At 46.5% G+C, this 14,300-nt stretch overlaps 1 protein-coding gene across 2 annotated transcripts in view; it reads right to left on the reverse strand.

Moving 5' to 3' along the window:
- The window catches only part of STOX2 (storkhead box 2), a 199,805-nt gene extending 186,208 nt beyond the window's left edge, over positions 1-13,597 (reverse strand). For both annotated transcript variants that reach the window (XM_082608395.1, XM_082608397.1), the window contains exons 1-2: positions 13,392-13,597; positions 12,763-13,201 (exon numbers count right to left, since the gene is read on the reverse strand). In XM_082608395.1, the coding sequence (XP_082464521.1) occupies positions 12,763-13,126 (364 nt within the window). In that variant the 5' untranslated portion in view covers positions 13,127-13,201; positions 13,392-13,597. The remainder of the gene's footprint in view (positions 1-12,762; positions 13,202-13,391) is intronic.
- Positions 13,598-14,300: the final 703 nt, after the last annotated feature.

Genomic DNA, 14,300 nt, shown 5'->3' on the forward strand with positions numbered 1-14,300 from the left:
TTGTAAAAATGGTACACTACTTCGGTTCAATGTAAATTATTTGTAAAAAGCCGATATTGTAGGGCCTTCCATGTGAAATATAAAAGTTTCAAACAAGAGCAAACATATCAGTTATTATAATACACTGAGTGGTTCAATATCCTAAAAAGACAAATACTCTTCATATTGGGTTAAAATGCAAACTCTATATCCTGCTTATAAAACACACACTGAAACAAAAAGATACAAAAGATTAAAAAGGGGCTTCCCTGGTGGCGCAGTGGTTGAGAGTCCGCCTGCTGATGCAGGGGACACGGGTTCGTGCCCCGGTCTGGGAAGATCCCACGTGCCGCGGAGCGGCTGGGCCCGTGAGCCATGGCCACTGAGCCTGCGCGTCCGGAGCCTGTGCTCCGCAATGGGAGAGGCCACAACAGTGAGAGGCCCGCGTACCACAAAAAAAAAAAAAAAAAAAAAGATTAAAAAGAAAAAGGTGGCAGTGATATACCAAGCAAAAAGCAGAGACGGCAATATTAATTTTGGAAAAAGATTTCAAGGTGAAAGGGATGAGAGAGGATTCTGTGTTTAGTGTGTACTTATATGTTATATAAATGTACATACATTTATATGAATATGTATAATTTACACAGATATACAACTATGTATATTTATATGTATATAAAAGGCAAAAATCAATAGTAAAGATATGTGTTGGATATCAAAATACATAAAGTTAAAGCTATTGTAATACAGTGAAAGAAATCACATAATTTTGGAAAGATGACATTAGCACACTTATCACAGTCTTTGACAAATAAACCGTACCAAAAAATGAGAACACAGAAGAGTTAAACTATATAATATAAATTTAATAACAGAAGCTATTTTTTAAAAATTCCTTGTTTCAAGTTTCTATGAAAAATAGATCTTGTTCTATACTAGGTAACAAAATGTCAGTAAATTTGAAAAAAAATACATGTTGCAGAGTTGACACTCTGACAACTGGAAAATAGCGTAAGAAATCAATGACAACTTTTTTTAAAAAATTCACAATTTCTACGGGGAAAAGGAGAGAAAGAAGCTTCTCCAAAATAGTTACTAGGCCAAAGAGAAATCAAAATACTAATTACAGATTGTTGAGATGATCACAGCAATGAGAATATTATATATTAAACTTATGGGATATAGCCAAAGCTGTACTCAACAGCAATTTATAGCCTTCATGACTTTATATTTTAACAATCATACGTGGACTGTGTAAATCATATTACCCAATACTTCATCCCCCAAATCTACATCTTTGTTAATTTTTTAAAAGAAAGAAAAACTTCTTCTAGCATCATAACCAAAAGTAATTGAAATACACTTTATCACACCAAATTAATTTTTTTTAAGTTAGGACAATTCAAGAGTTACATTAACACTCTTAATGTAACTCTTAATGCAGAAAATAAAAATACCTGGCTAGGAAGATAGGAACACCTTACTAAGAGCAGCAAAGACCTTAAATTAGATTCAGTAAAATAGAGCTGATAATTTGCTTACTCACAGAATGTAAAAACATAAATGACATTTAATCCTGAAACCTCAAAAAAGAAGAAAAATTAAACAGTGAAGAACAATGTGATGAATTTGCCTTATAGCACCATATCCCATTTCTCATTAAAACACTTTTCTCACTACACTTTACACTGCCCCTTTATTTTTATAAAAAGGAATACTTCAGTTGGTAGCAAAAATTGTATCATTAATTACTTTCTAAGGCTCCTGTTTGGCAACATTTGAATAAACATCCGGCACAGCCACTACCCTGCAACCAGCTGCTGATCCTGCATTTTAAATATCAAGACCACAGTATTTTCTTTAACACTCTGCTTCATTTATTTGGTGACATAAGGCTGTGTGGTTTAAGCAAGCTCCATAAATCATAATATAAATCAGTCTACTGTGTTTAACATTCAGAAGAAATTACAGTACAAGAAGAAAAAATTATCAGTGATCGTGATCAAAGCCAAAATCTTCGTCCAGCAGAAATGACAAGCAGTTTTAAAAGGGCTAACAGCTCCGACTCTGGAGTCAGATTGCTGGACTGAAATATGAGATCTCTTGCTCATGTAAGGTTACTCTCTGAACCTCAGTTTCCTCTTCTATAGAATGTTAGCATGACCTCTGTAAGGATTAAATGAGACAATATATTAAAGTGCTTAGAACAATTCCTGACCTACAGTGAACATTAATAAAAGTTCATTCTTCTTTTTCCTCCTCTCCCTACCCCACTCACCCCTTCCCCCAACTCTGAAATACAGTCAGTAAACATTTAATAAAATGAAGGAGCAAATGGCATAAAGATTGCCCTCTAGAATGTTCCTTCTTTAGTATAAGAGGAAATGTTAAAAATACAGGGAAGAGTAGAAGAAAGATGCTAGAGTAACCACCGTCATCTGGCGCATTCAGAGATGTGGTTTCTAAATACTGCTTTCATTTTTCTACATTAGGGCTTCAGTCTACTAACTTAAAGCCTTTTTTCTTTTTTTTTTTTTTTACAAATTAATAACCAGACTCTGATGAAAGGAAAGTGATCAACCTAGACAAATTATGCTGGTTAGAAAGTCCCCCATAACGACAACAACAAAAAGAAACATTCATGTCTCCTGCGATTCTGTATTAACTGCAAAGTCAGCAGGCTTTCCAAGTCTTCCCAAGCTGATATTATCAAGACCCAAACAGAATGAACCAAGGGGGGAAGGACTAGCCATAAGAACCTAGAGGGCAAGAGGTGGTCTTGGAAGAAGACGGTTTGAGGATCTGGGTAAATGGTGACAATAGAATGAGATTATGGCATAAACATGACTATAATCAATGAGGAAAAGAGTTAGAATTTCTTTCCAGAAGGATGGCAGTGTTCATTGAAGTGTGTCAGTCTTTCCTCTCCTCTGGAGGAGTCCAGAAGTGTCGGGTTTTTGGCCAGAAGCAGAGATAAAGAAGCCAACGTGAACTGTCCAGACTGGACAGATCTTTCCACACGGCAGGGAGAAACCCCCTCTCCTGCAGGACCACAGATCAGATCCTGTAACGCTCCTCCTAGCCTTGGCAGGATGGGCAGAAAAAATGCAGAGAGCTCAGCCCCGACCCCCAGCGCTGTCTGACAGGTACATCAAACTGCCGAGAAGAGGACCTGATTCCTGGCAAGACTGTTTCCAACTTGAAATCGTCCTGCACCTCACATAAAGCAGGAGGTTTCCATGTGGTCCCTGCACCCTTTATTTCTCTTCTTCTGTATCCAGTTGCCATTTTTCACGTGCAGTCATGGACTTGTATCCTCCCCACCCTCCTGTCGTTTCCCCTTCCGTTTCCCACAGGGTCCATCCTAACTCGCCCAGGCACAGCCTCCGGCTCAACCCACCCACAGGGGCCCCGGCCAGACAAGCAGAAGTATTAAGAAATTGAGCTGGAGGGTTGGTGGGTCTGTGACCGTGTGGATAAAGCACAACTGCCGCCTTGAGAAGGTGTCACTTTAAGTCATTTTAAGACTTCAAAGAGACCACTTCCCTGGTGGTCCCAATGCAGGGGGCCCGGGTTCGATCCGTGGTCAGGGAGCTAGATCCCATATGCATGCCACAACTAAGAGTCCACATGCCACAATTAAGAAGCCCGCATGCTGCAAGTAAGACCTGGCGCAGCCTAAAACTAAAAATAAATAAATAAAAATAAATACTAAAAAAAATAATAATAAAGATATGGACACTTGCCCAGCTATTCTATTAAAATAAAGAGAGAATTCAAAGAGGGGAGGAAATGGGAATCATGCAGGAGTGGCTACAAACACTTCCAGCCTCAGGCCAGGCTGCGGGCAGCCTCGGCTGACAGGTGGCTGGGAACTGCAGGACCTTCCCAAGAGGAGAAAGCAGCCTAAAGTGGCAAGAGCCACAGGTTTGGGAATATCTGTAAATAAATAAAATTTTGTTTTGAAAATCAATCCCCTCTAAGGTATTAAACATGTAGAAGGTTCTCCCCTCTTTTTCAGAATGAAAGTGTCATTGGACACTATCTTGGACTTATGAATGTCACTTCCAAAGGTGTGCGTAGCCTGGACTCTCCGAAGATGATGTTCCTTAGAAGACCAGGTGCTGAGCTCCAGTGTCATGGAAATGGACACATAAGGAGAACTTCAGTTTCTAAAAAATTCAGGGCGGGGCTTCCCTGGTGGTGCAGTGGTTGAGAGTCCGCCTGCCAATGCAGGGGACACGGGTTCGTGCCCTGGTCCACGAGGATCCCACATGCCGCAGAGCGGCTGGGCCCGTGAGCCATGGCTGCTGAGCCTGCGCGTCCGGAGCCTGTGCTCCGCAACAGGAGAGGCCACGACAGTAAGAAGCCCGTGTACTGCAAAAAAAAAAAAATCAATAACTAAATTCAGGGCGGGGAGGACTTTACTTAGAAGCAGAAGGGCAGAGATGAAATCATCATCTTTTGTTGCAAGATTTAAAAGGAAAAATTGCCCAAACCCGAGAGGGAAAGTAGACGACATGGGGAGAAGGGTGTCTGACACAGCACTGGGGGACGGGTGGCAGCGATGGAAGGAAATGCTAAGAGAGGATGCAGCCACAGCCATCTTCCAGCAGCATCCTCTGAGCACTGGCGTGCTCATCTTAAAGACAGAGTCCGCAGCGATCTCAGGTGGTAATAAGGTGCAATCCCGCCAGACTGAGCCCACCACTCAGAGACGCTGGGATGCCTTTGGGGACCACTGGGGACCCACAGATTCATGAGAAGGAGGTTATTTTGGACGTACTATTAATCAGCCAGCATCCATGCAGACCGGGGGGCTTTAGAGGCTCCCCACATGTTTGGTTTTGGGAAGGAGGAGGTGACATCCCGGTTTCAGAGACACGTTATTTTTTTACATCGACAGATGGGCTCTCGTTATAGAAAATTCTATTATAGGGCTTCACAAGAAATTGAGAAAACGGAAGAATTTTACTGTGTGTGTTTGAGCCTTAAGAGTAGAATCGCCAGCACGGAGGTATGCTTTCATCGCGTTAACAGCACAAGAACATCTCGAGCCCTGGGGGCCGTTCCACGTGGTGGCCACCACCATCCGGTGGACTTTCACATTACTTGGGTCTGCCCCCTAGGAGACCTTCACCCCCGAAGACTCTGATGAATCCTCTTCACCCCTTTATCCAAATCATTTGTCAAATTCTTTAAAGAGATACCTGACCCTTGGGCTTCCCTGGTGGCGCAGTGGTTGAGAGTCCGCCTGCCGATGCAGGGGACACAGGTTCGTGCCCCAGTCTGGGAGGATCCCACATGCCGCGGAGCGGCTGGGCCCGTGAGCCATGGCCGCTGAGCCTGCGCGTCCGGAGCCTGTGCTCCGCAACGGGAGAGGCCACAACAGTAAGAGGCCCGCGTATCGCAAAAAAAAAAAAAAAAAAAAAAAAAAGAGATACCTGACCCTTGACAGTGTCCAAGTTTAACTCTTCTCTATCAAGAGAGTCTGATATCAAAATATCAATTGCTGCATCCTCCAACGCCAGTGTGACTTAAGTTTACTACAAAGCTCTTGGCACTGGACCTTCTCAAGGATAAATGTGTGTGCATATATAATATATACTAATAGATTATATTCTTGTATTGATAGCTTGTACTTTATCAATACATCTATTTAACCTCCTCATTGAGATAAACTATACATCAGATCATTAGTTCCCACCAATTAAGGAATGCCTGTGATTATATTAAGTCTACAGCTATAATACAGAATGGAGGAGTTCAAAACGTGTTTTTACCCATGTATAGTGAGTAGAATAATGATACAAGTACAATCCAAGTGACTGTTAAAACCCACCCCATACCTGAAAATTCTATTTTTAAGGTGAGCACACATCTTTGTGTGGGATATTTTAAGCAGAATGAAACGTTTGAAATTATTTGTAGCAAGTACTTTGGATACAACAAACCTCTCTGGGTTTTTTACCCCCAAATATGTGGTAACCTCAGGAACGGAAAGCAGCTGAGTGCCTTCACTCCAGCACAGGGAACACGGATGGGCCTTTCAGTTTTATGCCCCTTTGAAAAGAACGTGGGATAACCTGTAAATTCACCTCTTAACGCAAGAGGGAAATATATGCTCAAGACCAGCATTCAGCAGTAAGAAGTGAAATAGATAAATTTTTGAAAAGCCTCTCAGTTATCACAACAAGGCCTTGAGTCTCAGAAGTTCATTCTAAACGCTTTATTACAATGAAACTGACACACCTTTACTGAAAATTTCTTTGAGCCAGAGTGAGGTAATTCATAAAAATATCTTTATGACTAGCTAGAAATGAACAAAACTTGAAATGCATCACTGTTCACTGTTTAAACTTAACCCTGAGATTTTAATATGAGAGGTAAGCTTCTCTAAGAGGGAGGCCCACGTCTGACACTTTTCTGGATATTCTACAGACCCCAACCCAGTGCTCTATGTTTATTGGATGCTTAATGCCTTGTCAGCACAGAATAAAACTCCAGGAGGCTCCCCATGGCCCGGAGTTGGCCAGCACCTCTGACCTCGCCTCCTGTCACACGTTCCATTCTCTGGCTGGCTTAACAAGCCCCAGCCTCATGGGCTTTCCTTTCTGTTCCTCCAGCGTCCAAGCTGATTTTCATCTGCTCCTCCGCTGTTGGCCGACAGCTCATCCATCAGTCAGGTGCTCCGCGAAACAAGGGGCGTTATAGAGCTGTCACTCAAAGCACTGGCAGGGAATGTGGCTTTGGGGCAGAAAATGAAGAATCCGCCCTCCTACGAGTAAGCCCCGCAGAAAGATTATTAAACCACACAAAGCAATGGACCGACCTGTTTGGCCTAAAGGAAGCTCAAGCACGATGGTCTCAGGCGGCATCCTGGACCCAGCACTGGTTTCCCTTTTTCTTTGTGTTATCTAATGGTAAAGAAGAACCTAGCCGCCTCAAGCAAACCGGCTGCCATTGGGCTACCTGGCACCCTAAACTGTTGGGAGGCTGTATGTCCTGGGGGCTGGGAAGGAAATTTTGGCCAGGACAACCTGAACTTGAATCCTATCTGTATGACAAAAAAGAAACAAGCAAACAAAAGTAACGCTGTCTGGGTCCAGACCCCCTCTCTCTAGCTTACTAACTAGGTACCTTTAGAGAAGTACTTGTCACTCTGTTCCTCGATGTCTTCATTTGCAAAATGGGTAAAATAATGATATCTAAATAGTTTTAAAGGTTGGTTAACAAAAAGATAGCACTTAGGAAATAGTAAATGATCAATAAGTATTAGCTATCATCTCCTATCTTCTCGTCACTCTCTATCACCTGCTCAATTTTTACAGCACTTAAAACTCTCTGAAATTCTAATTTCTTTGTTTAATTTCTGAGATGTCTGTTGCACCCCCTAGAACGGAATCTGCAAAAGTACAAGGTCTGTGTCTGACCTGTTCTCCACTTCAGTTCCCAGAACAAATCCTAGAAGATAGAAAGTTCTCCAATTGTTGAATGACTCAGTATCTCCAATTCCAAAATCTTTACAACACTCATTAGGTAATCCCAGCCATGAGCTTAGGACACTTATTCAAATTTAAGTTGACTTAAATAAGTCAACTTTTGGTTGGGATATATACAAATTCTTTTGGAGTATACATTTTTAAAACAATTGTCTTAAAAATTTACTACTTGGAGAAACCACTTTAAGAGAGCAACTTTCTGAGAAAACCAGTAAAGATATTGGAATAGAATAAAGGCTTGATGCCCATATGTTCTAAACAATTTTCTTTTTATTGACATATAGCTGACATATAATATTACGTGAGTTTCAGGGATGCTCCAGCTAAAAATTTTTATAATTTAAAACATAAGTCCTGATTTAAAGCCTAAAAAGCATGTTTGGTCCTCTGTTAATATCTAAGGATAAATGGGGAAAGTATAAAGAGTCACTGGAGAAGACAGAGACACTGAGCCATGCTCCCTGAGATCTGAAATTAGGAGAATCTATGGAGATTGCTGGATCTGGATAAGGCTGGCGGGTGGAGAAACCCCAGAAGCCCCAGGAGGGAGGAGGAGCATCTAGGCTCTGCTCAAGGGCCTCTGGGTCTGGGGCTGGGACTGGAAGGCCCTCTAGACTCAAGCAGGCTAACGCGATACCTTCCGTAGCACCTAGAGCCTTAACCATGGGAAGGTACCATAAGAGAACAAATGCACTCACACAGCACCCACCATCTCTCCCCACGACGCTTTCAATAGACCTTTAGCTGGTGCACCTGCGTCCAACACCCTCCCAGTCCCATCCAGCACCCTCACCGGCCCCAGAATTCTCATTCAACCTAAGATCAAACTGTGTCACCCCTCCCCTTGCTCAAAAGCTACCAGGGCTTCCCAGTCATCACCTGTGGCCCAAGCTTCCCTTCCCACTGTCTTATCGCACCACTGCCCGCCCCAGCCCCAGCCAGCCAGTGCCCAAACATGTCAGGACCTCCCCAACACCGTCCTGCCCGGGTGGGAATGCACTCCTGTTCTGGAGGAAGCCCTGGCGGCCGGCATCTGCACAAGGCTTAGCGCAATCCTCTGTGCTGGGAACCCCTCTCCCGGCCCACCAGGCAGGAGTACCTGCTCTTTACTCCCGTCCTCAGAGCCCTTCTCACGCTCTCAGTTCTTGCGTCAGCATCTCCGAAAAGCCTGCGTGCCTCATCGATCTTTATAATCTCGGGAGGGACCCAGAGCCTGGCACTAGCGGGCACTCAGTGAACACGTATGGGATTTAATTTAGTGTTTAATCAGAATACACAGCACAGTTTTAAAACATTCCTAGTTTCCTGCACACACACATCCCTTTTGAGGGTCCTGGAAAGAAAATGCCTGAACTTTTTTTGGTACATGCCCAGAGTAGGTTATTTCTAAGTAGTGGATTTGAATATCCCAAGTCAAAACTATTTTTCCTTTGAGTTGCTTAATTCCCTGCTTCTTGTTGGATCCATAATCATCCCCTCCTTGTCCAATCCCCACCTGAAATGTGTGTGGTTAGAACCACATACTTTTGGAATTACAGGCAAAAGTAATCTGGATTGCTGGCAACTTCAAGATGCATGTTTCAAGTTACAAAGCAAAACACTAACTTGTTTTCAATCCTGCTGTGAAAGTGTAGGCTTGCTTCAATTGCGCTGGGGCACAGCCAGAAAAGGGGGTCTGGGCAGACCTCTTGTCCATCCCTCTCTCTCCACTCGGGGTGGGTTAATACACACACGCGCGTGCGCGCGCACACACACACACAGGAGAACAGGAACTCAAGATGGAGCAAAGCCATTCCTCCCTTTTCCTCACTGGGAGGATCTAACAGAACAATTTTATTACCACGCTCTAAGATGGGCTCTCAGAGACCACCTGGAAAACAAGCAAATTTCGTGAATAATTATTTACCATAAGTATAATAAAATGTAAACTGGGGGCTTCCCTGGTGGTGCAGTGGTTGAGAGTCCGCCTGCCAATGCAGGGGATGCGGGTTCGTGCCCCAGTCCGGGAAGATCCCACATGCCGCGGAGCGGCTGGGCCCGTGAACCATGGCCGCTGAGCCTGCGCGTCCGGAGCCTGTGCTCTGCAACGGGAGAGGCCACAACAGTGAGAGGCCCACGTACCGCAAAAAAAAAAAAAAAAAAAGGTAAACTGGCATTTGCCTACCAGTTATTTAAGAGGACTACTTGTGATTGATGCATTTAATTCAGGTTCAACAAGAAGAAATATAATGCCTTCTGTAATGCTCAACTATGTGTCTGGTTTTGTGGCTGTTTTACACCCATGAAATAATTAGGGAAACTCACAAAACTACATGAAAGTAACATAATACAGGTAGCACGGTCTGAGGGATCAGTTGAAAGTTATCCTGCAAGAAATGCATTACTAATGATAAAGTCCCACAGATAGGGATCAGCTCCTGCTTCTGCATATAAATTAGATGGAGTCAAGGGATTCCTGTGATAGTGGCGCTCAGTCTTTACAGATTTACAGCTAGGCTCCCTCTGAGTACACCTTCGTGGTTCGGATTTTGTTTCTCGTATTTCTGAGCGCATGAACTTGTCCACACATATATTGTGACTTGGAATAAAAGGTTGTGAGCCAGTCATCAGGGGCTCCCAGACTTCGGAGTTTCAAGGCTCCATAAAAGATCTTGCAACAAAAAATTAGAAAGCTTTGCAGCAGACACTGAGGTTTCCTAAGAGAATTTTTATAGGAGATAAACTGTCGCACACAATTCAGCATTTTACCATCGTTGCTGAAGCAAAACCGGAATTTTGAGGAATTCTGAACCCCCAAGACAGTTCAGAAAAGTTAACCACTTGGATCCCAGAAGGCATCACCCATGCTCCTTTATCTGATGCTGGTTTCAGGAGGTAGTCCCCTTGCTTGTCATCACGGTACTGAGTTAACGGCTGAGCCAGTGCAGCTGCTAAACCCACCAGCTGCCAGTCAGCTTGAGACAGTTCAAGCTGCCAAGGCAACAGGCAATAGTCAATCAACTACAGCAATCTCGAACCTTTAAAACTGCCAAAATAGTTCTCTTTCCTTAATACGACAGATCACCAATTCCTATAAGTTCACACATTCTGCTAAAATGAAAAAATATATGAACAACTGAAATATTTACAAATCAAATGCTATTGATACAATGTCTGGGATTTCAAATGGTGGGGGAGTTTATAGATGGAATAAGATTGTCCATGTGCTGATAAATTTTGAAGTTAGATGATGGATTCATGGGGATTCAATATAGTATTTTTGATTATACAGGACACCCCCCTTATCTGTGGTTTTGCTTCCGCAGCTGCAGTTTCAGTTACCCGCAGTCCACTGAGGTCCCAAAATATTAAATGGAAAATTCCAGAAATAAACAATTCATACATTTTAAATTGGGTGCCATTCTGAATAGCTTCATGAACTCTCTCCCCATCCTACGCCTTCCTGGGGTGTGACTCATCCCTTTGCCCAGCGAATCCATGCCGTGTAGGTTACCTGCCTGCCCATTAGTCACTTAGCAGCCGCCCGGCCAGCATCACTTCAACAGGGGTGGTATCGAAGTGTTTGTGTTCAAGTAGCCATTACTTTACTTGACAATGGCTCCAAAGCGCAAGAGTAATGATGCTAGCAATTCAGATATTCTCTTACTGTGCCTAACTTTAACATTAAATTTCATCATAAGTATGGAGGTATAGGAAAAAAACATAGTATATACAAGGGTTCATCCGGGGTTTCAGGCATCCACTCCGGGTCTTGGAATCCTAACCTCTTAACCTCGCAAACAAGGGTGGGGAGGGGAACCCCCGTACGAGTTTTGCAAATTGCTTAAATTTTCCAAAATAAAAAGTAAAAAATAATCATGAAGTCAAGTTTAAAACTATTAAAAAGCAATCTCTACAGTGCATACAAGTGATTACATATATTCTTACTTCCTAGTGTGTGGCAGGTCTACAGTAGGAGAGCAGATCTTGACCCTTTACTAAGGCAGCTTAATTACAGGGACTCCACTGAGGTTTTTGCTAACGTCAAAAAAGAAAGTTAAGACACCTTCTGAAATTCAGCACAGGTTATAAAACGTACAAGATGCAAGCTTTACTAGTTTTTTATCTACTCGATTTAAAGGAAGCTTTATAAAGGAAGATTTCTGCTATGTGAAAATAGACAAAACACAACACAACAAAACAGATGCTACAAATTTGCCATATGTATAGAGGAAGGCACTTGAGCAGGTAAAAGCTATTCCTTCGGCGGAAGGTAGCGTAACAACTCTGGCGAACGAATAAGGCGGCTCTTCAGTCTTATAGCGTTTGAACTTTTGACCTCTTCCCAAAATGTCCCGAAAGAATTTCTAAACCGTGGGGCTAGAAAGAACGCTTCACAAAACATTCCTCTTTACTATATACGCCTTGAGCCACCGAGCCCAAAGTACACAACTAAAAAGTAAAGTCTAAAAGAGATGCAAAGTGGATTAAGAAAAATACATATGAAGTAATGCAAAAAAAAAAAAAAAAAAAAAAAAACCAGCAGGTCGAGACAGCGCTGGAAGTGCGGCGGCGAATATCACCTTTCGGGCTCTCTTCCCCGGACACGGTTTTCTCTTTTGCTGAGGATCAGGCTTTCCTCTGTCCTCCTAGTGTCCCTTCCTTCCTTCAAACTCACAAAATGACTTGAAGAAACATGTATTGGAGGCAACGAAACCTACAGCTCAGTCTTGCAAGGACACAGCGGCGCTTAAGAGTCAACCCACACGGAGGGGGCGGAGGGACGCGTCGCCGCCCCAGGAAAGGACGCGCCGGGGGCGCCCGCGCACCTGGCCCGCTGGCCGCCGCCTCCCGCGGCCGAGCCCGCTGCCACCCGAAGGTACCTGAGCGCTGTCTCTCCACTTCTCCCGCGTCCGCACACGCGCCCCCGGCCCCAGCCGAGCGCAGAAGGTGAGACCTGCAGACCCGGAGCGGCCGCGGCCCCGCCGAGCCTCCCGCGCCGCCGCCCACCCGGCAGGCCGCAGGCACAGCCTCGCCGGGGCCGCCGGGGAGGCTCCCGCCAGCTGGCCGGAGGCGGCGTGCTCGCCAAGGTACAGATCCGAGGTTTAGGTGACAGGAAGCTCCCCAGTCCAGCACTCAACCAGGCTGCCGGCCCCTCCCCCGGCGCGGCGCAGGGGTGGAGAGAGGCGCGGGCGCCCGGGGGGAGCGGGGCCAGCGCGCCGGCTCGGGCGGGGCAGCTGGGGGGTGGGGGGGTTCCCGCGGCGCGACAAGACGGGACAGGGCGGGCGGCGGCCGGACTCACCCAGGCAGCGGATGTGGAAGCCCGAGGGCGGCCGCAGCGCCCGGCGCGACCAGCCCTCGCGCAGCGCCTCCAGATGCTCCTCCTTGCCCTGGATCAGCAGGACCTGCTCGTCGATCCAGCCCAGGAAGAACGTCTCGGCCACCGCGGCCGTGACCTTCTTGTTCCAGAAGTGCTGCATGTTCTCGGCTTTGAAGTCGGCGAAGATCTCGTAGCCGATGTGGTGCCGGGCGAGCTGCCGGGGCTGGGCCGGGGACGCGGGCCGGGCGGCCTCGGACCTCTCCCCTGCCGGCCCCTCGGCGGGGCCCAGGACGATGGCCAGAGAGTGAGGAGCAATCTGCAGAAACTTCTCCATCTTCGGAGGCATCCGGCGTCCGCGCGCGACCCCGCTCACCGCAGCCGCCGCCTCCCGCCGCTCCCGGGAACAGCAGCGCGAAGGGCGCTGCGCGACAAACGAAGAGCGTTAGTGCCCCCGCCCCGGGCCGGCCGCTTCCCCAGACATCCCGCGCCCAGATGCCGGGGACGCCCCGCGCAGCCCCTGCGCGCAGCCTGCCGGCGGGCGCAGCAGTTCCCCACGCGGGGGAGGGGAGGGGGTGCGGAGCCCGCTCGGGCCGACGGCTGGCGCGCCTTACCTGCAGCTCCGGGCCACCCTCCCTAAACCACTCATTTTCCAGCCGCTGCACCCTCGCCTCCCTCGGCGCCCGGCGGCCCCGGCGGGGGGCGGAGACGCCGGAGGGGGCGGGCAGTTCGCGCCGAGTCTGGGGAACCCTCCTGGCTGGACTCGGCCGGAGGAATCCCCCAGAGTCCGCTGCGGGAGGTGGTCGACGGGGTGCGGATGGCCGGGGGGGTGGGTGGGGCGGGGTGTGCGTTTAGGTGGCGGGGCCAGGGACGCACGGCGACACATGGGAGGCACCGAGTCTGGAGCGGTGAGTGTCGCTCCTCCCCACGCTCCACTCCGCCCTCACCTCCCACCTCCTGCTGGAACAAGTGGCTTCGCTGACTGGTTGATGTGCCCTTGGAAGTGGCTTTTTTAAAAACTTAGTCAACCATGAAAAATTGTCACCCGTGCCTCCTCCCACGCTCTCGTGGAACTCTCCTCCCGTATCTCCATCACGTACTGTGGGCCTGAGATAGAAGAAACCTGGTCATTCCCAGCGTTACCTACCCAACCCTCCGTTTAGGAAGAGGATACGGAAATTTACCAGGAAAGGTAATGATTATGCTTTTTAAAAAAAGAAAACAAGAAACAAACCAAAAAAACCCACTTCGTTAAGCTTCTTTCTGTACAAACTCTGTTTGGCTTATTTTTCACTGAGAAAGTTTAGTTGTATATTTAGAGCCCTAATTAATTAACGCCAAGGCTTCGCGCTACATTTCCCTAGAGGAGGGTTTCTCAGACTCCGGTGTTTCACAGAGTCACCTGCAGCTTTTTTTTTTTTTTTTTTTTTTTTTTTTGCGGTACGCGGGCCTCTCACCGTTGTGGCCTCTCCCGCTGCGAAGCAGAGGCTCCAGACTCGCAGGCTCAGCGGCCATGGCTCACG

This window comes from Mesoplodon mirus (assembly GCF_964341445.2).
Source record: "Mesoplodon mirus genome assembly, chromosome: 20".
NCBI classification, from domain to species: Eukaryota; Metazoa; Chordata; class Mammalia; order Artiodactyla; family Ziphiidae; genus Mesoplodon; species Mesoplodon mirus.